The sequence below is a fragment of the Rhizopus delemar genome, genomic scaffold (genome assembly GCF_000149305.1).
Source record: "Rhizopus delemar RA 99-880 supercont3.3 genomic scaffold, whole genome shotgun sequence".
In the NCBI taxonomy this organism is placed as follows: Eukaryota; Fungi; Mucoromycota; class Mucoromycetes; order Mucorales; family Rhizopodaceae; genus Rhizopus; species Rhizopus delemar.
In genome coordinates this window covers 273,685-297,968 of record NW_027137829.1, presented here as the reverse complement: position 1 = coordinate 297,968, position 24,284 = coordinate 273,685, and the positions used below count along the sequence as shown (strand labels likewise).

The 24,284-nt window shown below is 36.2% G+C and overlaps 12 protein-coding genes across 12 annotated transcripts; 8 read left to right on the top strand and 4 right to left on the bottom strand.

Moving 5' to 3' along the window:
- Positions 1-109: 109 nt before the first annotated feature.
- RO3G_04327 (uncharacterized protein) lies at positions 110-1,377 on the top strand (the record flags this gene model as incomplete). The annotated part of the gene is made up of 6 exons (XM_067658917.1): positions 110-330; positions 378-408; positions 472-568; positions 620-657; positions 704-1,116; positions 1,170-1,377. 6 exons carry the CDS (start codon positions 110-112, stop codon positions 1,375-1,377), a joined length of 1,008 nt encoding a protein of 335 aa, XP_067515018.1.
- Positions 1,378-1,579: 202 nt separating this feature from the next.
- Positions 1,580-1,929, bottom strand: RO3G_04326 (uncharacterized protein; the record flags this gene model as incomplete). Its single annotated transcript, XM_067658916.1, has 2 exons — positions 1,580-1,614; positions 1,662-1,929. 2 exons carry the CDS (start codon positions 1,927-1,929, stop codon positions 1,580-1,582), a joined length of 303 nt encoding a protein of 100 aa, XP_067515017.1.
- Positions 1,930-4,157: 2,228 nt separating this feature from the next.
- RO3G_04325 (uncharacterized protein) lies at positions 4,158-5,065 on the top strand (the record flags this gene model as incomplete). Its single annotated transcript, XM_067658915.1, has 2 exons — positions 4,158-4,161; positions 4,242-5,065. The coding sequence occupies 2 exons, from the start codon at positions 4,158-4,160 to the stop codon at positions 5,063-5,065; spliced, it is 828 nt and encodes a 275-aa protein (XP_067515016.1).
- Positions 5,066-6,123: 1,058 nt separating this feature from the next.
- On the top strand, positions 6,124-8,995 carry RO3G_04324 (uncharacterized protein; the record flags this gene model as incomplete). Its single annotated transcript, XM_067658914.1, has 5 exons — positions 6,124-6,669; positions 6,780-7,230; positions 7,289-7,394; positions 7,452-8,283; positions 8,333-8,995. 5 exons carry the CDS (start codon positions 6,124-6,126, stop codon positions 8,993-8,995), a joined length of 2,598 nt encoding a protein of 865 aa, XP_067515015.1.
- Positions 8,996-9,245: 250 nt separating this feature from the next.
- Positions 9,246-11,593, top strand: RO3G_04323 (uncharacterized protein; the record flags this gene model as incomplete). The annotated part of the gene is made up of 4 exons (XM_067658913.1): positions 9,246-9,297; positions 9,361-9,481; positions 9,532-9,937; positions 10,001-11,593. The coding sequence occupies 4 exons, from the start codon at positions 9,246-9,248 to the stop codon at positions 11,591-11,593; spliced, it is 2,172 nt and encodes a 723-aa protein (XP_067515014.1).
- Positions 11,594-11,914: 321 nt separating this feature from the next.
- Positions 11,915-12,884, bottom strand: RO3G_04322 (uncharacterized protein; the record flags this gene model as incomplete). Its single annotated transcript, XM_067658912.1, has 3 exons — positions 11,915-11,955; positions 12,006-12,740; positions 12,803-12,884. 3 exons carry the CDS (start codon positions 12,882-12,884, stop codon positions 11,915-11,917), a joined length of 858 nt encoding a protein of 285 aa, XP_067515013.1.
- A 3,688-nt stretch (positions 12,885-16,572) lies between these two features.
- RO3G_04321 (uncharacterized protein) lies at positions 16,573-17,163 on the top strand (the record flags this gene model as incomplete). The annotated part of the gene is made up of 1 exon (XM_067658911.1): positions 16,573-17,163. The coding sequence occupies one exon, from the start codon at positions 16,573-16,575 to the stop codon at positions 17,161-17,163; it is 591 nt and encodes a 196-aa protein (XP_067515012.1).
- Positions 17,164-17,708: 545 nt separating this feature from the next.
- RO3G_04320 (uncharacterized protein) lies at positions 17,709-18,062 on the top strand (the record flags this gene model as incomplete). The annotated part of the gene is made up of 2 exons (XM_067658910.1): positions 17,709-17,823; positions 17,914-18,062. 2 exons carry the CDS (start codon positions 17,709-17,711, stop codon positions 18,060-18,062), a joined length of 264 nt encoding a protein of 87 aa, XP_067515011.1.
- Positions 18,063-19,711: 1,649 nt separating this feature from the next.
- On the top strand, positions 19,712-20,098 carry RO3G_04319 (uncharacterized protein; the record flags this gene model as incomplete). The annotated part of the gene is made up of 2 exons (XM_067658909.1): positions 19,712-19,730; positions 19,782-20,098. 2 exons carry the CDS (start codon positions 19,712-19,714, stop codon positions 20,096-20,098), a joined length of 336 nt encoding a protein of 111 aa, XP_067515010.1.
- A 928-nt stretch (positions 20,099-21,026) lies between these two features.
- Positions 21,027-21,725, bottom strand: RO3G_04318 (40S ribosomal protein S23; the record flags this gene model as incomplete). Its single annotated transcript, XM_067658908.1, has 2 exons — positions 21,027-21,460; positions 21,722-21,725. The coding sequence occupies 2 exons, from the start codon at positions 21,723-21,725 to the stop codon at positions 21,027-21,029; spliced, it is 438 nt and encodes a 145-aa protein (XP_067515009.1).
- A 312-nt stretch (positions 21,726-22,037) lies between these two features.
- Positions 22,038-22,424, top strand: RO3G_04317 (uncharacterized protein; the record flags this gene model as incomplete). The annotated part of the gene is made up of 1 exon (XM_067658907.1): positions 22,038-22,424. The coding sequence occupies one exon, from the start codon at positions 22,038-22,040 to the stop codon at positions 22,422-22,424; it is 387 nt and encodes a 128-aa protein (XP_067515008.1).
- Positions 22,425-22,911: 487 nt separating this feature from the next.
- On the bottom strand, positions 22,912-23,162 carry RO3G_04316 (uncharacterized protein; the record flags this gene model as incomplete). The annotated part of the gene is made up of 2 exons (XM_067658906.1): positions 22,912-23,026; positions 23,110-23,162. 2 exons carry the CDS (start codon positions 23,160-23,162, stop codon positions 22,912-22,914), a joined length of 168 nt encoding a protein of 55 aa, XP_067515007.1.
- Between the last annotated feature and the right edge of the window lie 1,122 nt (positions 23,163-24,284).

Below are 24,284 nucleotides of genomic sequence, written 5' to 3'. Positions count from 1 at the left end.
TCCCCCTTTTTTTTTGTTATTCAAAAAAAAATACATTTCCTCTCTTTCCCCTCCTCCCCCCCTTCCCCCATTCTTTCTTTTTCCTTTCCTTTTCTAAACAAAAAAAAAAATGTCAGTGAATGGTTGTTATTGGGCTTTACTTTCTTTAAATGATAATTTCCAATTTATTCATCTACCAGAACTTGGAAGAGATATTTATGGGAAATCACCCGTTGACACCTTATTATTTCAATCCTTATTTCACTTTATTCATCCTCAAGAACTCCCTTTAGCAAAGGCAGATTTATTGAATTTTATGAAAATAAAATCTTTGGCAGGTGCAGTAACAAGGTATGTATATCCTTATTTACATTTTATAAAACTCATTTCTAGTTTAGGTGTCGATTGAACAAGATAATTCAAGAGGATGTAAGCAAAAAAAAAAAAAAAAAAAAAAAAAAAAAAAAAAGGATGACACGTATGATTTGATAGGAATGTAAATTGACAGATGATTGGATCATGACAGACATCATCCTCTATGCAGCTACGAGTAAAACATTATTAGCTTTCTTTCACAACACAAACAGTGGTAAGAAAATGAATTGGATGGGTTCAATTGATCAATCGATTGTTTGAATAGAGACATGTGTTGATAAAAAACAATTAAATTATTCTCATGTAAATCTCTTTATAAAGTCTTATAGAATAATAATCCATTGAATAGGAACCAAGCATCATGATGGATTCAATCAAAAGATATTCTTCACCCATCACACTCGATCATTTATTAAGAGTATTTCAAATTTATGATGTCAAATCAAATCAAATCCTTTTATCTTGGCCACTTTATTCTTCCATCTCGGAAGATGTCCATCATCCACTCTATCCACCAGAAACAAGAAGAGGATTCATAGAAGCCATTCGTAACATGGCTCTCTCCAACCTAAACTTTTCTCAATCTTCTTCTTCATCCACTCTCGGATGTTCTCAGCATGTCTATTCATCTTCCACTCTCACCTTAATGCCTTATGGTCCATGTCATGTCGAAAAAGTCATCATTTATTATGGTCCTATCGTCTTCACTTCCTTTCAAATCACTCCAACTCAAAAACCCTGTTATCCTCATCGATCGATCGAGTAACATCCTCTTCTTTCTCAACCAACACTCACTCCTCTTTTTCTTTCTTTAGACGCTTACCCAGCATTCGTGAATTATTCAATAAACCCACTCAAGCCATCGATCACAGTCTACAACAGCTACCTCCACTCACTACGACCATCAAAGAAACCTCCAAGATTTGGAAAGGCAGATTTATTATGCTCGAAAAAAAATGTGAAATATGTGGTGCGTCCACAAGTCCCGAGTGGCGTAAAGGCCCCAGTGGTCATAAAACGTAGTTGGACCGCATTCTCTTTACTCAAACTAACCTTGCTTCATAGACTGTGTAACGCTTGTGGTCTTCGTTATGCTCGACTTGTGGCAAAACAAGAGAAATTACAACACACAAAAGATAAACCCGTAGTTTTATCCAATTCACAAAAAAAGAAAAAATGCCTGTAAACCTATTCTTTTTTATCTGTGTAATGTATACACCCTTCTTTATTTCTTCTTGTTTGCTGCACGCTTTCCTTGACCTTAAAAACAAGAATAAATAAACAATTCTAGAACCTCTTTTATTTACCTTTCTTTGGTGCTCCCTTTCCTCTTCTCTTTCTTCTTGCAATCTCTTCAAGACGTTCTTTTTCTTCTGAATCAACTAAACCCAGTTGAGGATATAATGCTTTAATATCTCTAAAATGCACAATTTCTTTAGGATTATAAGCTGTTAACGTAGGCCCCAATAAACGTTGTCGAAGCACTTTATTTCCCGTACGAGCACAGGTTGGATTATACACATTAGAAAACACTTTACAAGAGAGTTGTTCAAGTTGTCTGATTCTTGTTGACATTGCGCAATAATAAAAAAAGTCTGTTCAGGGGGGGGTCAACAAGAACTTTCCTAATCAGGTAGTGTGACTTCTTTCGTCCTCACTCCTCCTTTTTGGCTCTCGTTCTTTTTACCTTCACTTGAACCATCCCAAGTGAATCAAATCAACTGTTTACAAATAGACCTCAGTTATGTCCTAAGCCTGGTATAAATCACACCTTCCTTGTTCAAGCTAATGGCATACAATTCAAACCATGCCATCAAAATTTTCTTTTTTTTTTTTTTGATGAAAAACGACAGTGATTTATGTTTACAATTCAAATCTTTTTACCAGCAGATCAAGACATTCAAAGCTTCTGATTAGTCAATTTTTTTGTAAAGTAGTGCAAGTCTTTTTCTTTTTTTAAATGTTGTAATGTTAGAAAGGCAGAAGAAAAAAATAAAAAAACCAAGGAAAAGGACGTCAGACAAGGAATCACTGCCGAAACAGAAAAGATAGGATCAGTAGCCACACCCTACCTCAAACAGTGCATGACCCAGAAGGTTGGAGGCTGGGATATTGAGCGACGGCTTGGTTTACGGTAGATGTAACCAAAGAAGAGCACGACGTAAGGTAGAAACGAAGAAAGCAGAATCAAAGTAGGAGGGCTCGATGGATTGCCAGATAGAGAGCTTGTGAGAGCAGGCCACTATAAAGCGCCATAGGTCATCTACAGCAGAAAGACACAGTAGATCGGATTCGAAAACAGTAGGTAGTATCATAAAAAGCGTTGCCCGGCAAGGAATTTTTGAATGTAATAAACGATACCATCCACTGCATCTCTGAACACGGAGTGGGAAAGGCCCCAAATTGTTTTCAAGTCCTGATGGACAATGTTGGATGAGAAACGGATACGGTATGGGACGTGAGGCAGGTTTGTCTAGTCCGTTTTGAACGAATCACTGGATTGTCAGAGGTGGGTCATTGGGCCAGAGCGATGAAAAAAGGCGAGACATCAACGCGAGCGTGCGTGGCAGGTGAGTGGCTTGAGCAGCAGCAAGAGCGGGAGAGGGAAGGTCTTGGTAAAGAAGAGTGCCAATTTAATTTCGTCCTGACGAAACCCTTTTCAAAAACGTTTGAGACTGTCTGGAAAAGGAAGCTATTTCTGCTCGGCTTTTTGATCGCATCCGTCCGTGATCGTAAACAATAGTAGATGATGTAGAGATTGGTCATCTAGTAGTAGAACATGGTAGAAGCTGCCTATCCAAAGTTAGCGATACTGCAGAGAGAGGAAGATACAAGGCAGTCTATCCAAAATCACCACGTTTGTAAAGAAAAAAAAAATCAACCAAGCGAGGGAGAACAATGGATGATTTGATGTTTGACTGTAACCAAAAGAACTCAGAAGGGGTAATAGGGGACACTTGAGCCAAAGATAGCAACCAACAAAGTTGAAGTACGCCTTGTTGGATTAACAGATCCAAGATACCTAGATCCCCTTGAGACTGAGGTTAGCATAATGCTGTAAAACGAATCTTGGGAAACGTGTGATGATGAATGAAGGATGACATAATGGTACGAATACGAGCTAGGAAGAACTAAGAGATAGACAGTGATCGATGTGAATGAATACGACAAACAATAGCAAGGCTTTGGAATAGCTTGTCAAGGTAAACGTTGCGTTGCGAAATGGAGGAGCAAGGAAGAAATAAAAGATAAATAATAGGATCTAATGATGTACGGTCGTGCCATACATGACGCAAAAAAAAAAAAAGCAAACACTGATGGATCAAAACAGAGAAAAAGTTCATAAAAGAGCCTTTGATAAATGTGTTATTTTCATGACACAGTATTAGTCCTCTCTCTTTTTTTTTTTTTTTTTTTTTGGAAATTCGAGCATAATGTCAGTGATGTTATGAAAACAAGACAATAATGGACATCATAAAAGTAGATGATTTCAAATAAAGTAATAGTTATTTTTTAGTTTGTTTCGTTCAAAATGTATTGACTATGTCTTTTATGAAAATAGTCTCAAATCAATAAAGGTAGAGATGGTTCGTAAAGTTTCCAGAGCACAGACACATTTACTATACATTGTGTTTCATATACTGTGGCTTATATTTGATCAATCTCCGTCCATGTTCTAAAACTGTATGGTACCAAAAAAAGCAAGACTTTTTGTTCGTGACCTTGTTTTTTGTAGTTCACACAAAGGGTTCCTAATTAATAAAAAGTCCTTAATTAATAGTAGGTAAGCATTTCTTTACAAAATGAGTAAAAAAAGAAGGACGATCAGTTAAATTGTTGAACTATTTTAGTTTCACACACACACATATAACATATACACATGTCAGCGGAGCAGCAACAACAACAGCAAACAGAAATAACCACAGAATCTGCCACTCAACAAAGCCCAACCAATGAATTAAACTTGGAAGATTCTCAATTACAGCAGGTAATTGCACAAGCAGCAGCCATTATGGGTGATTACTCTCAATTACTTGCAAGTATGGACGTTGGCAAATTCGCTCACACACCGCTTGTACCAAAAGCTAATCCAGTCGTCTTGCCCGATGCAGACACCTATAAAAAATTATTAATAACACAAAAGGTCCGTCAAGATAATCGAGAGAGAAAGAAGAGGTGGAGAGAACGCAATCAGGAAAGAAATAAAGACAATGACCTTCGCTGCAGAGTGAATAAGAGGGCACAAAAATTGTTTGGTAAAGAGGATAGTGAACATAAAAAGAAGTGGATTGACGAAGAATTTGCGAGAAGAAGAGAAAAGAGGCTGGATAAAGAACAACGCAAGACCAAGACCCTGACACCACCTGCATCCCCTTCAACGCCCTTGAAAACAGATGAAGAAATGGCTGCGTTTACAAACCTGTTGAATGATCAAAATTATATATCCATTTTGGCAGATAATTTGAATTCACTGGCTGGAGATAATAACAATAAGCCTAATCAATTGACAGCTCAATTATTAGAATTTCTTCAGCAGCAGCAGCAGCAGCAGCAACAACAACAACAACAACCACAACAAGATACAATTGTAGATCAGCAGGGATCGAATGATAAACAAGAGGAAAGTGAAAGACAAGAGAACAAAGCAGGCGATTATCCAATGGAGGTGGTGTTGACTTTAATGCAAATGAATGCTGGCTGGCGGCAGTAATATTTGTCGATCTTTCACAAGACATTGGCGCTCATTCAGTGTTACTGTTGTACAGATTGAAAATAAAACAAGCAAAACCAAGCTTTTTTTATGTCACTTTTAAGAAAAATAAAAAAAAGAAATCTTTTATTCTGAAAGAAGAAAGATGAATAGAATGAGCTTATTAGATATCAAACCTGATCACATCAGTGAATGTACTCTACGTTTTGTGCTTCGTTGCGGACATGAAGCCAATTTATGATCGGAAATTGCGATTGTATTGGCAAAAGGAAAGGCGTAAAAAAGGCTTAATCATATGACATAATTAGGCTAATGACAATTTAGTGGTGTAATGCATAGTAACATCTTGGCTTTGTATTTTTTTTTTTTTTTTTTTTGCTTCATGGTTTGTTATTCATAATCTACTTTTAAACAAGAGGCTCTACCACAACATATTTAAGCTACCACGAGGTTGAATTTCAATTATGAAGTATGTTCATTTATCAATTGAAAGCAGCACATTTTTTATAAAACTTTAAAATGGTACTTTTTGAAGAGATATGTAAGCTAATAACAAGACTTTTTGTCTCAAGAACACTCCTATGCTTTTTATTTTTTTCTGTTTCCGCTTTTGACATCTATTGTATTTCTGCAAACTATTTTTGTATAAAGAGCCCTTTTTTTTGTATTTTTTTTTTTTTCCTCCTATGTCATACCAACAGCTTTTTTTTCTTTCTTTCCAAAGATTAAAGCATAATAGATACATCTTTAGAAATGAACGAATAACTTGGATGACAATATAAAAAACACTACTAAAAAATTCTTTAAATAGGTTTAACTTCCGGAATCTTTTTTTGTGTAGCTTTAATTTGATAAAAGAGGCCTTTGTTGTCCTTCTTCTCTTTCCTCTCCTTTTTATCTTCTTTTTCTTTCTCTTCTCTCACTTTCCTTCTTTTTTTTATTGATCTTTTCTTTCCATCTTTTGACTCTTTGTCTTTTTGTTTTTCATCTTCCTCCCCTTTCCATTCATTTTCCTTTTGTGATTTATTTATTAAAATAGAAAGTTCATTTCAAGACAAATGAGTCAAGCCCATTCTAATGAGGAAACTAGTTTTACGACTGAAAGAATATCTATCGAAAGCAACGACAATGATGACTTGATAATAAATTCAGCACATCAACAACCTTTAACGGCCGAACTCTTGGCAGAACAAAATGAATTGAATAAAGTACTACCAAAACCCAATGCAATTCGAGCATGGGCTGCAGACTTACCAGAAGTACCAGATTCTGTACAACCCGTCTTGACAAGCTCACATGTATATGAAATCGATGCAACGAATACAATGCATGAGACAAAGGATGTATTTACCGAAACACAGAAAGTTGCTTATATCGGACTTTGCTACCTCACCAGTCTCGAAGTTGTTCATGATTATCAAGGAAAAGATTTCGCAATGGCCAGAATGAGTGCTGATAACTGGCAAAGAAAACTGATGCGAATGCTTTATGTGCATATGGATATCTCTGGCGAGGAAATAAAAATGATCGAGTCCTTATCAAAACACAGCATTTTACCAACCGATCTTGTTCATCAATTCACCGCTCAGGGCGATACAGCAGAAGTAAATCTTGACAATTTTTTTAAAAACAGCAATCATAACAAGATGGAAGAAAAAGTGATTATCGATTTGCGTTGGACTGTGATGTGTGACCTGTTCTTGATCTGTCTTAGTACAGAGAATTACGATGCTCGTTCAGAGTCTTTGTGGCTCGCATTGCTTCTTATCTCTCACTTGACTGGTTTCAAGTCATCGGTTTTGAGAAAAGAATCGCTGAGCATCTCCTGCAAGACGCCGCCTGGGAGACAGAGACGGTCAACAGTATGGCAACAACTGTGACTAACATGACGATGACAAATGCTGAAGGAGATGGATCCATCAAAAGTGATCATGAACGTCGTGGTAGAAATAGACAGCGAAAGAAGAGACGTTATGTGATGGTCGGTCTGGCCACGATTGGAGGTGGTCTTATCTTGGGTCTCAGTGCAGGTCTCATGGCACCTGTTATTGCAGGTGGTATCGGTGTGATCTTGTCTACAGTAGGCGTCACAGGCACAGCAGGTTTCTTGGGTGGTACAGCAGGTATTGCGCTTATTACCGGTGGTGCTACTGTCGCTGGTGGACGTAAGTTACTCCTTTTGTTTAGCGAAAATGGATGCCTGTCTAATTCATTTTTATTAAGGTATCGGCGCTAAAGGTATGAACAGACGTATGAAAAACATCAGCACATTTGAATTTCTTCCAGTACATACAGAAGAGAATGTCAATTGTATTGTCACTATTACTGGGTAACAAATATGATAATCAATCCTGCTTGAAAAATACTCAATGTTACTTGCGACTAGCTGGTTACCAAATAAGAATAAGGAAGAGACATCTTTGCCTTTTAGTACATTAGATAATATCATGGGTGACCACTATGCACTCTACTGGGAGCCTGAGATGCTAGAAGAACTTGGCAGCGCTTTCAAAATCCTTGCCACCGAAGCTGTCACATTCTCAATTCAACAGGCACTTGCCCACACTATCATGGGTGCACTACTCGCCGGCCTTTCGTGGCCACTGGCCTTGACCAAGATAGGCTACATGGTCGACAACCCCTGGGTCAATGCGCTCGATCGATCCAAATCAGCCGGTCTGGTTCTTGCCGATGTATTGATGAATCGTAATTTGGGAGCAAGGCCCATTACACTCGTAGGCTTTTCACTTGGTGCTCGTACCATCTTTTATTGCTTACTCGAACTGGCCCGTATGAAAGCTTATGGACTGGTTGAAAATGTAGTACTGTTTGGTACACCAGTCAGTGCCTCCAAGACTCAGTGGAAAGAATGCACGACAGTTGTGTCTGGCCGATTCGTGAATGGTTATGCCACCAATGACTGGCTGTTGGGTTTTCTCTTTCGAACATCAACTGTAGGATTAGGTAATATCGCAGGTCTTCGCCCACTTTCATACATTGAAGGAGACCGGGTTCAAAACTTGGATTGTACAGATCTGATTACTGGACATCTAAGCTATCGAACAAGTATGCCCAAATTATTAAAGCGTGCTGGTTTCATGGTTACATCAGAAGAATTGCCAATGCCAAAAGAAAAGTCTGGAAGTGGAACTTTTGCAAGTTTCAAAAAGTCCAAGAGCAACAATTCAATACAAGAAGAGTGCATAAACAGCAGTGCGGTAAATACTTGTAAAACAACATGTTTTCTTGTACTTATGTCTTCTTTAGATTGATATAAAAAATAAGCAAGTGGATTCGATAAAAATGGCAAATTCACCCTCTTCACTCTCTTCTGGTAAGGCATCAATACAAATCACTTCAAAAGCACAATCATCAGAACCGCTTGATTTCGATCGAACAAGTAGCAGTAGTGAAGCGGTATCTACAGGATCAACATCTACACTACCCAGTAGTAGTCCATCCTCACATGAAAAGAAAGAACTTACTGATTACGATATCATTGCAGACATCATTGCCAATGCTACTGCGGCAGCAGCTGCCAAGTCAGGCGCTTACAGTTCACTCTCTTCCGGAAAGGCATCCATTGCTGTAGATCCACGCTCGAGGCATTCCATCAACGGCCTACTTGGTTCCGAACGATCGCGATCAGAACCTATCAGCATACCCATTCATGATAGCACCAGTAAACGCCAGTCGACAAGTAGTAGTAGCAGCAGCTTGAAAAGATCGACTCTACTGTTTGGATCGGGCCTTTTTGGTAACAAGAAAAAGATTGAAGAAGATCCAGCGAAAAAGGAGCTGAAAGATGCCGGTATTGAAATCAAAGAAATCAAAAGTACTTTGGGTCGCTTGATTGTACCTAAAGATGTAAGTGATCCTATGCCCCAAGTAAAACTTGAACTCCCTCAGCATGCTCGGTTAAACAGATAAAGTTTTAATGTATATTTATTTTGATCCCCCTTACTTTTTTTCTTTTTTTTGTATAATAAAATCACTCCCCTCTCTTGTTTATCTATTAAACAACAATAACAAACTTTGACTTTTTATTGGTTATCAGAACAGGTTGATCTCTATGGTTCCTATAAATCAAAAGCAAGTCACTAATGGTTTTAAAGTTTTTAAAGTTTTTTTTTTTTTTCTTTTTTTTTTTTTTTTTTTTTTCTTTTAACCGCTTTTAAACATGAGTCCTATTCAACTCGTTGTTGCTGCTAAAGCATCACCTTTTAACTACGGTATTTTTGCATATAAAAAATTAAGAGAGAAACAGCTTTTTAAAATTATATGATTACATTTAGGTGTGCTTGCTGTTGCCGATTACATTAACAGTGTCAAAAAGGATTCTGTCGTTGTTGAATTACGTGATGTAAAAAACCTTGAAGGTGATTCCAAGCCTTCTGCTTCTATCAGCTATAATGGGTAAGATTACAGTACCTTTCCCCTTGTTACTATTACTCACAAAAAAAAAGTGAAACATATGCAACCACAAACGCTATTGTACGCCTTTTGACTAGACTTCACCCTGAAGCTGCTCTTTACGACCCTAAGGATCCCTTGACATCCACTTTGATTGACCAATGGCTTGACTTTGCCGAAACCGAGTTATCAACCTCTGACTTCAAGGCATTGGATATCAGCTACAAAAAGTTGAACAAGTACTTAACCATTCGTTCTTACCTTGTTGGCTATCAGGCAACTGCTGCTGATTTTGTTGTCTGGGGCACATTAAGAGCTTCCCCTGTCTTTGCTCGTATTGTAAAAACCAAGAAGGAAACATTGGGTGCTTACCTTGTTCGTTGGTACGAACATATTTTATCCTTTGGTGCTGCTGAATACGCTTTAACTGCTGTTCAAAAGCAAGATAAAGCTACCAAGGTAGGTGTATATAAATCAGCAGAGAAAGAGACGCGTTAGTTAACATGAAGCACGCATATATAGAGCAAAACTGCTGATCAAGGTAAATTTGAGATTGGCTTGACTGAAGCTGAAATGGGCAAGGTTTGTACCCGTTTCCCACCTGAACCTTCAGGTTACCTTCACATTGGTCATGCCAAGGCCGCTCTTCTCAATCAGTACTTTGCTGAGACCTACAAGGGCAAATTAATTATTCGTTTTGATGATACCAATCCTAGCAAAGAAAAGACTGAATTTGAAGAATCTATCAAAGAAGATTTGGCACTTATCGGTGTCGATTCTTCTATTGTATCTCATACTTCTGATTATTTTGATCAAATGTACGAATTGGCCTTGAAGATGATCAAGGAAGGCAAGGCTTACTGTGATGATACTGATCAAGCTACCATGCGTGAGCAACGTACTGCCCGTGTCCCCTCCAAGTGTCGCGATCAATCTATTGAAGAAAATCTTCGTCGTTTCGAAGAAATGTCAAAGGGTTCCGAAGAAGGTTTGAAGAACTGCTTGCGTGCTAAAATTGATTATGCCAGCCCCAACGGCACCATGCGTGACCCCGTCATTTATCGTTGTAACTTGACTCCTCATCACTACACTGGCGATAAGTGGAAGGTTTATCCTACCTATGACTTTGCCTGTCCCATCGTTGATTCCATTGAAGGTGTCACTCATGCTTTAAGAACTAATGAATATCGTGACCGTAATGTCCAATTTGACTGGATGATCAACGCACTTGGTCTCCGTCCTGTCAAGATTTGGGATTTTAGTAGAATCAACTTTGTATACACACTCTTGTCCAAGAGAAAGCTTACCTGGTTTGTCGAAGAAGGTCTTGTTTCCGGATGGGATGATCCTCGTTTCCCTACTGTTCGTGGTATTCGTCGTCGTGGTATGACAATTGAAGCCTTAAAGCAATATATCCTGATGCAAGGCGCTTCTCAAAATACTTTAATGCTCGAATGGGACAAACTTTGGGCTTTGAACAAAAAGGTCATTGATCCCGTTGCCCCTCGTCACACTGCTGTTCTCAAGGAAGGTGTTGTTGTCTGTCAAATTCAAGATGCCCCTGTCGAAGTAAAGGACGTGCTCGTTCATAAGAAAAACCCTAGTCTTGGTAACAAAAAGACTCACTACGGCCCCAAGATCTACTTGGATCAAGAAGATGCCAAGTCTTTGGAAGAGGGTGAAGAAATTACTTTGATGGATTGGGGAAATGTCTTTGTACGCAAAGTTGTCAAGAATGAAAAAGGTGAAGCCACTAGCGTTAGCTTGGAACTTCACCTTGAAGGTGACTTTAAGAAGACTAAAAAGAAGTTTACATGGTTGGCTGCTGACGAGGACGCTGTTGACGTTCTCTTGCTTGACTATGATTACTTGATTACAAAGAAGAAGGTTGAAGAAGGTGATGAAGTAAAGGACCTTGTTACTCCTGTGAGCGAATTTAAGAATGCTGCTATTGCTGACGGTAACACCAAGCAATTGAAGAAAGGTGACATCATTCAATTTGAGCGTAAAGGATATTATATTCTCGATGCACCTGCTTCTGGCTCTGAACCTGCTCACTTTATCCGTATTCCCGATGGTAAAGCCGCATCAATGGCTTCAAAAGCTAACAACTAAGAACGAATGTAAATTGTACAATTATAATAAAAAGAAGCACAATTTTTTTTTGTATAGAAAATAATAGTTAAAATTTTATTCTTTGTTTATTAAATAGTTGTATATACATGATATTTATGAAAGTGTGTACAGAGGATGTAGGCATACATTCATTTTTAAGAGAGAATTGTCTTTAATTGTTGTTTTTGATGATCAGTTAAGGAAGTAGGGAATTTGACTTCATATGTAACAATCAAATCTCCCTTTTTGCCAGTCTTTGAGTTAGGCATACCCTCGCCAGAAACACGAGATTCTTGACCAGACTGAATAACAGATTTAGTATTATTTACGCTTAGAGTTCGATCGTCCAATGTTTTGATTTTCTTTTGAAAGCCGGTCAATGCTTCAAGTAATGTCAGCTGTATTGTCATACGCAGATTATCTCCTTCGCGTTTAAATACTGGATGAGGTTTTTCTTCTAAAACGAATTCAATATCTTGGGTTGTACCGTTCTCAAGCTCATCTCCTTCACCAGGAAATCGAATCTTTGTGCCTGCTTTCCATCCGGGTTTGACAGTGATTGAAAGGATTTTGTCTGTTTGGACAGGTCGACCAGTAGCACCATCGCGTAATTTACGAGTTACTTTCAATCGTTTTGTACATCCTTTGTATAGATCTTCTAGTGATACAGGAAAAGGGCGCTTAATGGCAGGTGGCTTTTCTGGATCCTGCTGCTGCTGCTGTCTAAAACCTCCAGCACGGCGGAACCCACCTCCCATACCAGGCATACTACCTCCCATGCCAGGCATACCACCACTACTAAACGAAGAAAATCCTCCAGGCATACCACCACCAAAACCATCATCCATGCCACCAAATGAAGAGAAGAAATGCTTGAATATGTCATCAGCATTAGAAGGATGGAAGCCTCCACCATTTGTAGAGAAGCGGAAAGTACCTCCACCAGGAAATCCGCCAAAACCACCACCGGGAGCACCTCCATCGCCTGGGGGTGGTGCACCGCCTTTAAGACCTTCTTCACCATATTGATCAAATATAGCTCTCTTGTTTTTATCGCTTAAGACTTCATAAGCTTCGCCGATTTCTTGAAACTTTGCATGTGCAACATCTGCTTTATCTTTATTTCTATCAGGATGCCATTTTAAAGCTATTTTTATTCGAGGTTAGTAAGTACATTAAAAAAAAAGTTTAATATGCTTATTACTTTACCTAGCTTACGGTAAGCTTTCTTGATTGTTTCATCATCTGCATCCCTTGATACACCGAGAATTGAATAATAGTCTTTACCCATTTTTTATTCTATTAAATATTGCTGCTAAATATACACCAAAGTAAGAGAGAAAAAACGTAAAAAATAAATAGGAAGATTATATGCAAAAATAATTAATCTTCCACAGCATTCGATTTGTTTGAGCCAATGAGATGACGTAAATGTCGTCTTAAAACGTAACTCCGTCGAAATTGCTGGAAGCATGTAGCAAACCCCTTCAATATCAGTATCTGTATTTTTTAAATGAAATCATTTAATATATACGTCAGCCATAAAATTATAATCATGATTACCTTTTTAACTATCGACTATCTTCCATTATTAATAGCTTTGATATTCAAGCTTCCTCTAACATTTTTTATATACATTCTTCAAAAACAAACTCGATAGTGAGTTGATACCCCGTTTTAGTTACATTATAACCAGATAGTCAAGAGGGCCAAAAAGTTCATTTAAAATTGAAATTATTGTTAGTAGCTGTCAAATATACCTCTCGGCTTCTATTATTTATGCCGACAACAATAAAAGACCAAGAAACAGATATGGCAACTAAATTGAGATGATTTATATAATCAAATAATTCATATATGTAAAGACTATATTTTAAATTTAAAGATTTTGAAATAGCCCTTCGCTCAGCGGAAAAAGCCATTGAACAAGCTTCAACTTTGATGTAGTAGATTTTGATCCTTTATATATGTGTTTTTATTGGCAGAATGCTAATCAGGACTAACTCATGAATATGTTGATTGGTGCAAACGAATTATATGCCTCTGAATATTTATCAATAAAATGCTCTCTGCATATAACAGTATAAGCTCTACTTTGAGGAATAAATAATACTTTCAGGATTATGGATACAGCTTCTTTTGCGCGTTATTTAAATCTATTTTATTGCAGTATATGACCCGTAGGATTCAATGAAACTCATGATTTTTTTTTACCTTCGACAAAATTTTATAAAGAAATTTCCTATCACTTCAGAAAATGAGAATACCTATTAGAAAACTAGAGTATTCACCTGTCGGGTCTCATCGTAACAGGCCCTAATATTGACTTATCAAAATCGAGCTTTTGGCAGTGGTGAGTAGTTATCCAAAGACAGACTTAAACGCCTAAAAGGCTGATATGATTTAAAGAGATAAGGAAAAGTTAATGAAGCCATCAACAAAAGCTACTCATTCTGATTAATAGTTGTTGAGCTCAAAGTGTTTAAACTAGTTTATTGAGAAGAGGTAAAAGTATTTAAGTGTGCGTTTTCCAGACTTTTTTTTAGCGCATACTTATTTTTATATTCTATAAAAGGATAAACAACGAACAATCAAGCAGCTAAAGGATAACAGTTGCCAATCCAACTTTGCAACATGCTAGACAACAATGCTGCTATGCAATATAGTAACCAGATGATTATTTCTCAAAGCATGGGCAGTCATCCAGTCAATATTACTAAAGCTTACTCAAGAAAGCAAGATAAATGGAAGGCAAATATTCCAACTTGTTATTACTCAATATAAATACTCTTAGCAACCGCAGAATGTTCAAGAATTCAGTGATGACGAAGTCATTTGAGCTCATAAGTTAAGAAAGAACGATGAAGGCACTTCTGCTTGTGGTAATTTGGTTAATACTATTATCATTATACACATGCATTTAACAAAGATTACCTTTATAGCTAAGAGTTATAGAAGCTTGCAAAAGAGAAATAAATCATAACCTCTGATTAAGGATTATACCAATAACAACTTTAGTATAGTATAACTTTTGTAAAGATTACAAAATCCTCACTTTAAAATATGGATATTAAGTAAAGCCGAATAGAGTACCTTGATAAGCTTCTAAATTCAAAATCTAGTTATGCCCTCTTTAAGCTTGCACGATGACAGGGTATTTATATGTTTTCTAATTGTAACTATTGCATTATCTTGATCTTATGTTGAATTAAACGTGTTGATTATTCCTTGCTAGAGTGTATTGAGCTTGTAGTGAGATGACTTCTTGATGTTCAGTATAATTCAATATAAGGACTTGAAAGGCCGTCGTTGATGTGCCTGAATATTTAAAAATGATAACGCGCTTCTTAAAATGCCTTTTTTCTATTGTATTTATTTGTGGCGATTAGATTTACGTAGCGCTTAGTTAATCACTACAACTTTAGCTATGACATAGTGTTATTTGTGGGCTTTTAGTATTCTAGCCCTTACTAGATAATGACTGAGTTAGTTGTAGATAGATCTTTCTACAGAGTAAACCTGTACGAAGTAGTACAGTACAAGAAGTTTACATCAGAAAAGTGCAGGATAAGGTCAAGAAGCTACGTAGTAGTTGGTGCAGATTGAGTTTTGCATAAAAACTTGTATTCATTTTATTCAGAATAAAGGCATGCCCAACATCTCAAAAAACTCATTCTACTGTTTTTTATTTTTATATATATATTATTCCTTATAATTGAAAAAACCATAACACTATTTTTAGTTGTAAGGTATCTAGAATCTGACTCATTTGCTCTATCAGTTTACTATCTCTATCAACTTTTCTCGTATTGCGTTTCTGATCAGAAACTTCCTTTTGAATCTATCTTTTACAAGTATTTCTTATTATTCAGCTTTTCCTTTTTTTTTTTTTTTTTTTTTTTTTGGAAAAATAAATTATGATTTATCTATACAAGTAAAATTTAAAACTTCATTTTGTGCCAACAGTATCAACGATATTAACTTTGAAACTAAGAAAGTACTGAGAAAGAAGAACATTAAGACAATATTAAAGAATAGAAAGAGATATGAAGTACACTACATAAAGCTTTTTTTTGTTCAATATCAAACTAAAAAAAATGTATGTTCAAAAACTTGAAAAGGTAAATCTGGTTTCAGGTTTTTTTTTACTATTTGAATTATTTTATCGACAACATCATGGCATGCGAAACTTGGTAAAAAAAAAGGGGGAGGGTGGGACTGGTCTCTTCTAGAAAGCTTAAAAAAAGCTATTTCTTTGCTTCTTTGCCAAGCATATAGAAGAGGCAGACGTAGTTTTGAAATTTAATGTGAGAGTTACATTTACATCTTATCTTCTTTTTACATAAGTTGCTTCAAGCAAATGTTAAAGAATAATCAATCCTTGCATCATTTTAGGACAATCACTGTTGTTAAATTATTTTTTGACAATAAAGAAACTATCCAAAAGGCTGCAAAAAACATCATTTATGGACGAATTTTTTGAGAGAAAATATGTCATAAAGCAAAATCTAAATAGATTGTAATCCCACGCAGGATTTTATAAAAATGACCAAACGAAATCGTATATACTTGTATAATCACGGTGATATTCCCTTTTTTTTTTAAATTTTGTCACCAGTCTTATTGTTGGTTTGTATCTAACTCAGTAACAAATAATGTCCAATTAAGTTGCGCAATATCCTCGTGTTCCTGAAAGTGAAACAAAAAGAGACTCAGCAAGGTTATACAGTCATTTCAAAAAGTAAAGTCGCTGATTTTGAATTTTATGTCGTGTAAATGAATTGTGTGTTTAACAATGATGTCGGTTGATCCAGCAATGAAGTCGTGTTCGTATGTGATGAATCTCGTTTATTTTTAGTTGTCGCTTAATGATTATCCAGTAAACTTCTTGGCATTTTTTAATTTTATAAAAAGGGAGGAGGTTTTTGAAGTGCTCTTTTTGCTCTCCTTTTTCCTATTTCATTTTACGGACATTCAGAATGAATATGCAATTTTTATACGAAAATGGACAAGGGCATTTTGTTGATGAAAACGGAGTTGAGCCCATGGATCTCGTCTTTGACGAGGAGTTATTTACTATTGAAACAATAAGTTCTCGTACTCAATTTCTAATGAATAAACCTCCAGAAAGACCTTATAATCCCGTAATACATCTAGTTACTGATGAAATGAACAATGAGGGTGTTGATATGAAACTATACAATAAGAGATGCTATACAGTTTACACTGATGAAGACAAAACTCGATTTTTTCATTTATTTTTCAGCAAATGCTTGAATGCGTCTGCTGCTGCGAGACGATTAGGTATTCATATCCGAGCAGCGCAAAGATGGGTCAAACGTTATTACGAGGACCTTGAAAGCATCTTCGAGAAGAAGAAAAAGTCAGGTCGATGTCGTATTCTTGGGGAGAAGCATAAGCAGTTTCTTTTAAATTACATTGATGAGAATCCTTGTGCTGTTGTAACTGAAGTAGCAGAAAGTTTAATGCAAAAATTTGCGGACCTTAATGTTTCTCGTAGCACTATTTATAAGTTCACGACAACTGAGTGCAATCTATCTATTAAGTAGATACAATTCCAACCTGTAGAAAGAAATAGCGAAGAAAAGATCCAACAGTTGGGTACAAAAATGGTAGCAAACTGACTTGGATTTCATGACAAATTGTGTCTTTCTTGATGAACAGCCTTTCATATCTATTTGAAACGAGGCATGTCTTGGTCAAAGAAGAGAACTCCTGCAATAATTATAGTGCCCACAACTAAAGCGAATACAACATCAATTTTAGGTGCAATATCTGCAACTGGTTTAATCAATATCAGCTTAAGAGTTCCGAAACGTATTAAAAAGAGAAAGCTTGTGCGTGCAGTTAATAGCTATAGCGTAGGAACAGTGACAGGACATTATCTGATCTTTTGAATGTCACACTTGATGGAATGGACAAGCACCCAGAAATGAAGGGACATTATCTTGTCATGGACAATGCTCCTATACATAGCTCAGTTTATATAGGAAAATATATTCACTCTCGAGAATATCGATATGTTTATTTTCCTCCGTAATCTTCTGAGCTGAATCCGATTGAGCAGTTTTAGTCAGTTGTTAAGAGTAAAGTTATGCGAAATAAGTTCTTGGAAAAAGAGACGTTAATGACTGGAATAAGCGAAGCCTGTGATAGTTTATGCTTAAGTGACTTCAATGACCTTGTTTCTCATTCTGCTAAATGTTTTGGTAAGTGTCTTAACAAAGAAAGGTTATGAAGTTTTCCAAAAAAAAAAAAAAAAAAAAAAAAAAAAAAAAAAAAGTACTGTTTTTGGTTAGCTACTCTACAACCAAGTCAAAATGATACAGGTGTTTCAACCAAGAGAACCTCATGTAGCAATTATGTCAATCTATTTTCATTCAATTTTGGTTTCCATACCAACTTCCACCTAGCTTCAACACTGGTGTCGTATCCCAACATACTTTAAACATGAGTCATATTCAATTTATAAGAAATCAGAGTAATGAATACTTTACAAAGATTTATTATAGTCTTTTCTCTATTATTCAGTCATACTAATTCCACTCCTTTAACTCAATGCAAGTTTTTTAATATAAATCCTGATGCAATGAGGCATAAATGAAAAATAGATCTACGTAAGAAATAATCATAAAACATTCCACTTGCATAACCAGGAACAGATCTTCATATTAAAATTTTTTCATACTAGATCAACAGCTATAATTAATTAAAGTACAGTAGCCGCTCTATTTAAGGGTGGCCAAAATTTTTGGAGTATCCACCCTTAAATAGACCATATCCTTAAATCAAAATTCGTAGCTGTTAAAAAATTGAAATCTCTTAATATGTATTGTAGCTACATTATAGACATGTTTGTATAACATGTTCCACATAGGCCACTGTCGGTTGGTATAGATTTGGTAATTGTGTAAGGACATTAGCAAATCAAAACTTGCTTAAGACTTGATCAAAGTTGCTGGAAGGATAATATACGAGTCGTAGTCTCAAAATAATTTTGATGAGAATAAATATATGACATAATAAAATTTATTTTCTTTGTTTATAAAAAAATGTCTAATAATAAACGTGTATGCCTTTCTTTCTCAAAAAATTGAGCTTTTGGATCAAAATGCTACTGGCCTGCTTAATCAAACAGAATTAGGTGAATGGGCTATAAAGAAATTCAATTTAGATCAACCACTTGCCCAACAGACTATATCAAATATTCTCAGAAATGCTGAAACGTTATATAGTAATATTAATGTTGTCAAAAATGGCAAAAGTCTAAAAAGAACACGCTATCCTCAACTTGATGGTGAAGTAGTAAAGTTTATTGCAGACATGAACAATAACAATCTGCCAGTCAATCGAAACACAATCCTTCGATGTGTAAGACATATTGCTCGAGTGAAGTATATAAACAGAAGAAAATGATAATACAGAGCAAGATGAGCAGCGTGTCGATATAGTAGAGTGTAAAAAACGTTTGAGAGAAGCCTATGAAACTATTCTCATGTACAAAGTTCCTTTGGACGATCTTGATCGTAAATTACATCGCCGAATTCGGATGAGGTTGGCTGAATTAAATAATTCAAAAGAGCAAACAGTTTGATCCTATTTTACAAAGTAAAAAAAATATTGTTAGAGTGCACCAAAAAACTATCACTTATAAATTTTTTTTCTATTTAGTGGTAAAAATATTTGCATTGCACCCTTAAATAGAATGGTGGTATAGTGGTATTTATGCTGGGGACCTATGCCGTTCTTTAGAAATACACCTATAAATAGAAAATACCCTTAAATCAGACATCCTTAAATAGAGCGGCTACTGTAATAACTAACGTTTATTGCCAAAGAAACAATAATACAATTGGTCGTATTTTTAAACTTGGTTTATCTCTCATACAATCCAAATTCAAAAATGTATGAAGAAAAATCCGTTACTACCAACAGCATCCTTTCAAAAGTATGGAGCTATTCGGATTTGTTTGCTGATAAGAGCCCTAAATCATTTAACAAATGGTGCTCAACAAGAAACATTAAGTTCTTTGCACAGCAATCAAACGAAGAAAGAATGATTTGGATGAAAGATTGTCTGTTCGCTCTTTTTATGCTATGAAGGATAAACATATCAGTAAGTAAATGCATAATCCTTTAGTCTGCCATTACTAATATAATGTGTTAGTTGAAATTTTAAAAGATATCGTTGACTATCTTCCTAAATATCAAGAATATATTCAACAGCTGAAAGATCAAGGCTATACAATGATTGGTTACTGTAGGAAATCGAAGCAAAGAGATGAAAACAGCAACGATTGTCAACGTTTATTAGAACAACAGGTAGAGAAGTTGAAAGAGAGATCTTTGGTGGACAAAGTTTTTGTATCTGCATGTTGTAAATCATCTGATCCCATTGCCAATCGAGATCTGAAGAACTCAAGTAATGTCATAAATGAGCTGGAAAGCGTAGATGGGGATATGCAAGGTAACACCATTCGTTAGTGGTTGATGTTTCTTACTGACATCAGTTTTAGATTTATTGAAGGTCTTATCCACCATTCAAAAAGTTTGTTTGGTCACACTTGATGCCGCAGGTCTTACGACCGGTATAGATAATTTAGTATCATTTTTACGGCAAGTAAAAAAATAAAAATAAGATTGAAGCAAAACAATTAGTTAACTTGTAAAATATAGGGAATATACAAATGTAAAAAAACTTCTCGTTGATAACATTCCTCACACAAATGAAATCCATGTGATAGATTGTGATGAAGGCATTGAATGACCAGAAAAGCTTCAATTATTTGATGGTGGAAATGAACTTCATCATCGATCGAAGTAAAGATTTATTGCCTTCTATCGTTTATCGATGTATCTTTCATTCAGTATTTTTTTTTTTTTTTTTTTTTTTTTGAATTTCAAGTGTCGGACGACTGTTCAGCAAAACTTAATTTCAGAATGGGGAGAATACAAAGTGATCTGACATTTGAATTATTCTTTCTTTTTTCTTTTATTCTGTAAGTACACATTCAAAAGAATTCTTTTTTAATTTTTCAATTGCCCTTTAAGTCAAAATTCTGTAAATACTACTTTTAGCAGATGTAGTAATCCTATTATACATGCTCTGTAAAGATATTAGTATATTGCAAAGGTTTTGCAACTTCTTAAATTCATCTTTATGAATGCATTTTGAGCAGAGCCAAAAAGAACAATTTTTCGTTGTCACTATACTTTTGTAACACTTTGATACTGTCTCAACATGTTTAGTTTTTACTAAATATTTTCCATTTACCAAAGAACTGCATGCATATATATGCTTTAAAAAAAATAGCAGAAAAGAAACAAAATAAACTTGCATTATTTACCATTTTTTATACATAAAAAACAAGTTCAACGGGAAAGGAACGATGCAAGGATAATAGCAATATGTTTATGATCTGGGCTTTTCCTTCTTTTCCTTGTATAAAGCAAGGAGAGAGACACCAGCGACCTTGACAATCTTGAAACGGACACCAGGAATATCACCAATAGCACGGCCCTTACGACCGAAACCGGCAATCAAAACTTCATCGTTTTCATCAACGTAGTTCAAACAACCATCATTGGGAACGAAAGCAGTAACTTTCTTACCGTTCTTGATTAATTGAACACGGACACACTTACGAATGGCAGAGTTAGGTTGCTTGGCTTCAACACCAATCTTTTCAAGGACGATACCCTTGGCGTGAGAAGAACCACCAAAGGGGGAAGAGCGGAAAGCAGTTCCAAGAGCTCTCTTCTTGTATTGTTTATCGGCCCAACGTTGATCACGACGGTGAATACGGAGCTTACGAGCAGCGTTCAAACCTCTAGGTTGTCCCTTACCTAAAGAAAAATGTTTAATAAGCTATATTCTAATAGCTTTCTCTTTTTTCTTCAAAAAAAAGCCTAGTCTTGAATTAGACACAAGCGATTCCAATGGTGAGTAACTCTACATTTTGACAAAAATGTTGCTTTTAGGTGAGATGTTGAAAATGTTTTTTTTTTTAATGAAGTAATTCATCCATTCTAATCTGATCATTTTCGCTTATGTCTAATCCAATACATCATAGCTTATTTTTTTGAAGTACTACGCTCCTTACTTACCCATGATTGCGAGATAATTTCAGAAGAAGGTTCATATTCTTCGACGAAGCATTGTTATTAAAGAGTGCAAAGCAACTATTCCGGTACAAATAAGTTCCGATCCGTACTTCTGGGACAGCCGTACTATACCGGTCCGAATTTTTAAATTAGTGCTTTTACTACTAATTTACGAGCGGAATTATAAATATTTTTAAGATATATCAGATACAGTGCTTCCAACAAGCTTATGGTTCTTTCCTACAAAATATCTAACCAGTCAATCAACGCAGCCACGCAGCGACCACAGACACCAGAACTTTCTGCCAAATTGAAAAATATGTTCTGGTCCCAAGTAGTGACCAGGAAGCGAACATCACTTATGAATGCTACTTTCGAATACGATATTCACAACAGTCAACAAGACAAAGTTATTCACTCTGAAGTGTGGAGAGCAGGAAGTTCTCCGGGTAGTGTCCTCCTGGACGTGACCGATAGATCTGAATTACCCGTGCAGCTTATGACCTTAATTACGAAACAATTTCCATCACGAATCGCAGTCGCAACTACTAAAAAAGGCAGTCGAAAGATTGTTGAAATCGACTTTGATTCCTCTGATCCTGTCCTTGATCACATTCTTAAAGACGGCTTTACTTTTGAAAATGATGCAGTTAGACTTTTGCCTTGTTGGGCCTTAGATCCAGCTGTCCCTTTAGTTCGACTTTGACTATCGAACCTTCCTTTTCTTAAAGAGGAAATTCTTAAGGAACAATTGAAAATGAGTTTGGAATCTTATGGCTCCGTTCTTGATTTGGGATCCTACGGGAATCCCACATCGGCACCTATATGGGTACGGGTTATGCTATACTGAGTGCCACAAAAAATGATGACAGATTCCCTTTCTTATCATCTTCCTTGGTACCAGTCAGAAGATGAAGGCTTTTATGCTGTGTGGAATGGCATGCCCACCTATTGTCGCTACTGTCATGCTGAGGGACATGCCGTCTCTGATTGTCCAAAAAATGTTCATCCCGTGTTTGTTGGAACTGTCGCGCCAGTAGCCAAATTGCTGCTGAATGCGCAAAAAACAAAAATAAGCCATTTAAAAAATCCAAGAAAACTCCTACTAAGTTAGAGCTCCATCAATGTTGAACACTGTGGTGCCGTGCTGCTGATCACTGGGATGCATGCTTGTATTGGTGATTCCAGACTATCTAAAAATTCTGACGAAAGTTATGTCCTTCAGGGGCACCATTAAGATGGCTATCCATGGCAGCCTGATGTTGAGACTGAGGAATGATTTTGGTGATTTGGTCCACAATACTGAGCCTATGGAGTACATCGTTGATCAGAATGAGTTTGTTGTTGCGACAATTGCCACTCACATTGAATACTTGGAAAATTTAGCTTACAGTGAATCTTCAGCTTGTCCAACGCGAATAGAAAAGCTAAAAGATGAAGACATTTGAATGAAGGAGGCAAGCATAAAACGGGATTATGTTCGGTATACCGTCCAGGATAAGGATAGGTTTTTCGATCTGAAAATTGTAAAGTGTATGAGAGCATCAGCCGCAGCGAAGCAGTTGGGCATTCACATCCGAACCATGCAGAGATGGGTTAAACGGTGTAACATCTGTTCTGACAACATCTTTGACAACTGTAGCAGAGAAGGTCGTAAGTATATTCTTACTAAAGAGCATAAAAAGTCTGTTGTTAATTTCATTGATGCTAATCCCTCTGCTTCTGTTGTTGAAGTGACTGATCATTTATTGGAACAATTCAATGATCTTAAACTTTCATGCAGTACCGTTTATAACTTTATGAGAAATGAATGCAATCTTTCGTTAAAAAAGCAGATTTCCATTCTATTGAAAGAAACAGTCAAGCAAAGATTGAGGAGCGGTACAATTGGGTTTGGATATGGGAAAATACAGGCATGAAATTCTTGACGAACTGTGTTTCTTAACGAGTCTGCTTTTGATATAAATATGAAACGGTCAAGAGCTTGATCTAAAAAAGGTATCCGTGCTATTGTTACCAGATCTACTACGAGAGCAAACACAACGTCTATACTGGGCGCTATCTCTGCCGCAGGTTTGATTACAATCAGTGTAAAAAAAAACCAAGACCTGCTAAGAAAAGAAAAGCTGAGCGATATGTTAGTTCAGGAACTATAACAGGCTACTACCTCAGTTTCTTAAAAATAACTCTCGATGAAATGGACAAACATCCTCATATGAAAGGACACTACATAGTTATGGACAATGCACCCATTCACCTGGGCTTAACCCAATAGAATAATTCTGGGCCATGGAAAAGAGTAAAATTAAGCATCATAGGTTTTTGCAGGAAAACACTTTATCAGAAAGAATTACGGAAGCCTGCAAAAGTGTGGAGAAAAGTCACTTCAAAGGTTTCGTTTCGCATTCTTACAAGTGTTGGAATAAATGTCGAAACAAAATGCCCATGTAATGGTCGATCAGTCAAAAGATTAAGTTTAGCAAAAAAAAAAAAAAAAAAAAAAAAAAAAAAAAAAAAAAAAAAAAAAAAAAAAAAAAAAAACTTTTTTGAGTCTGCAAAAGTCATT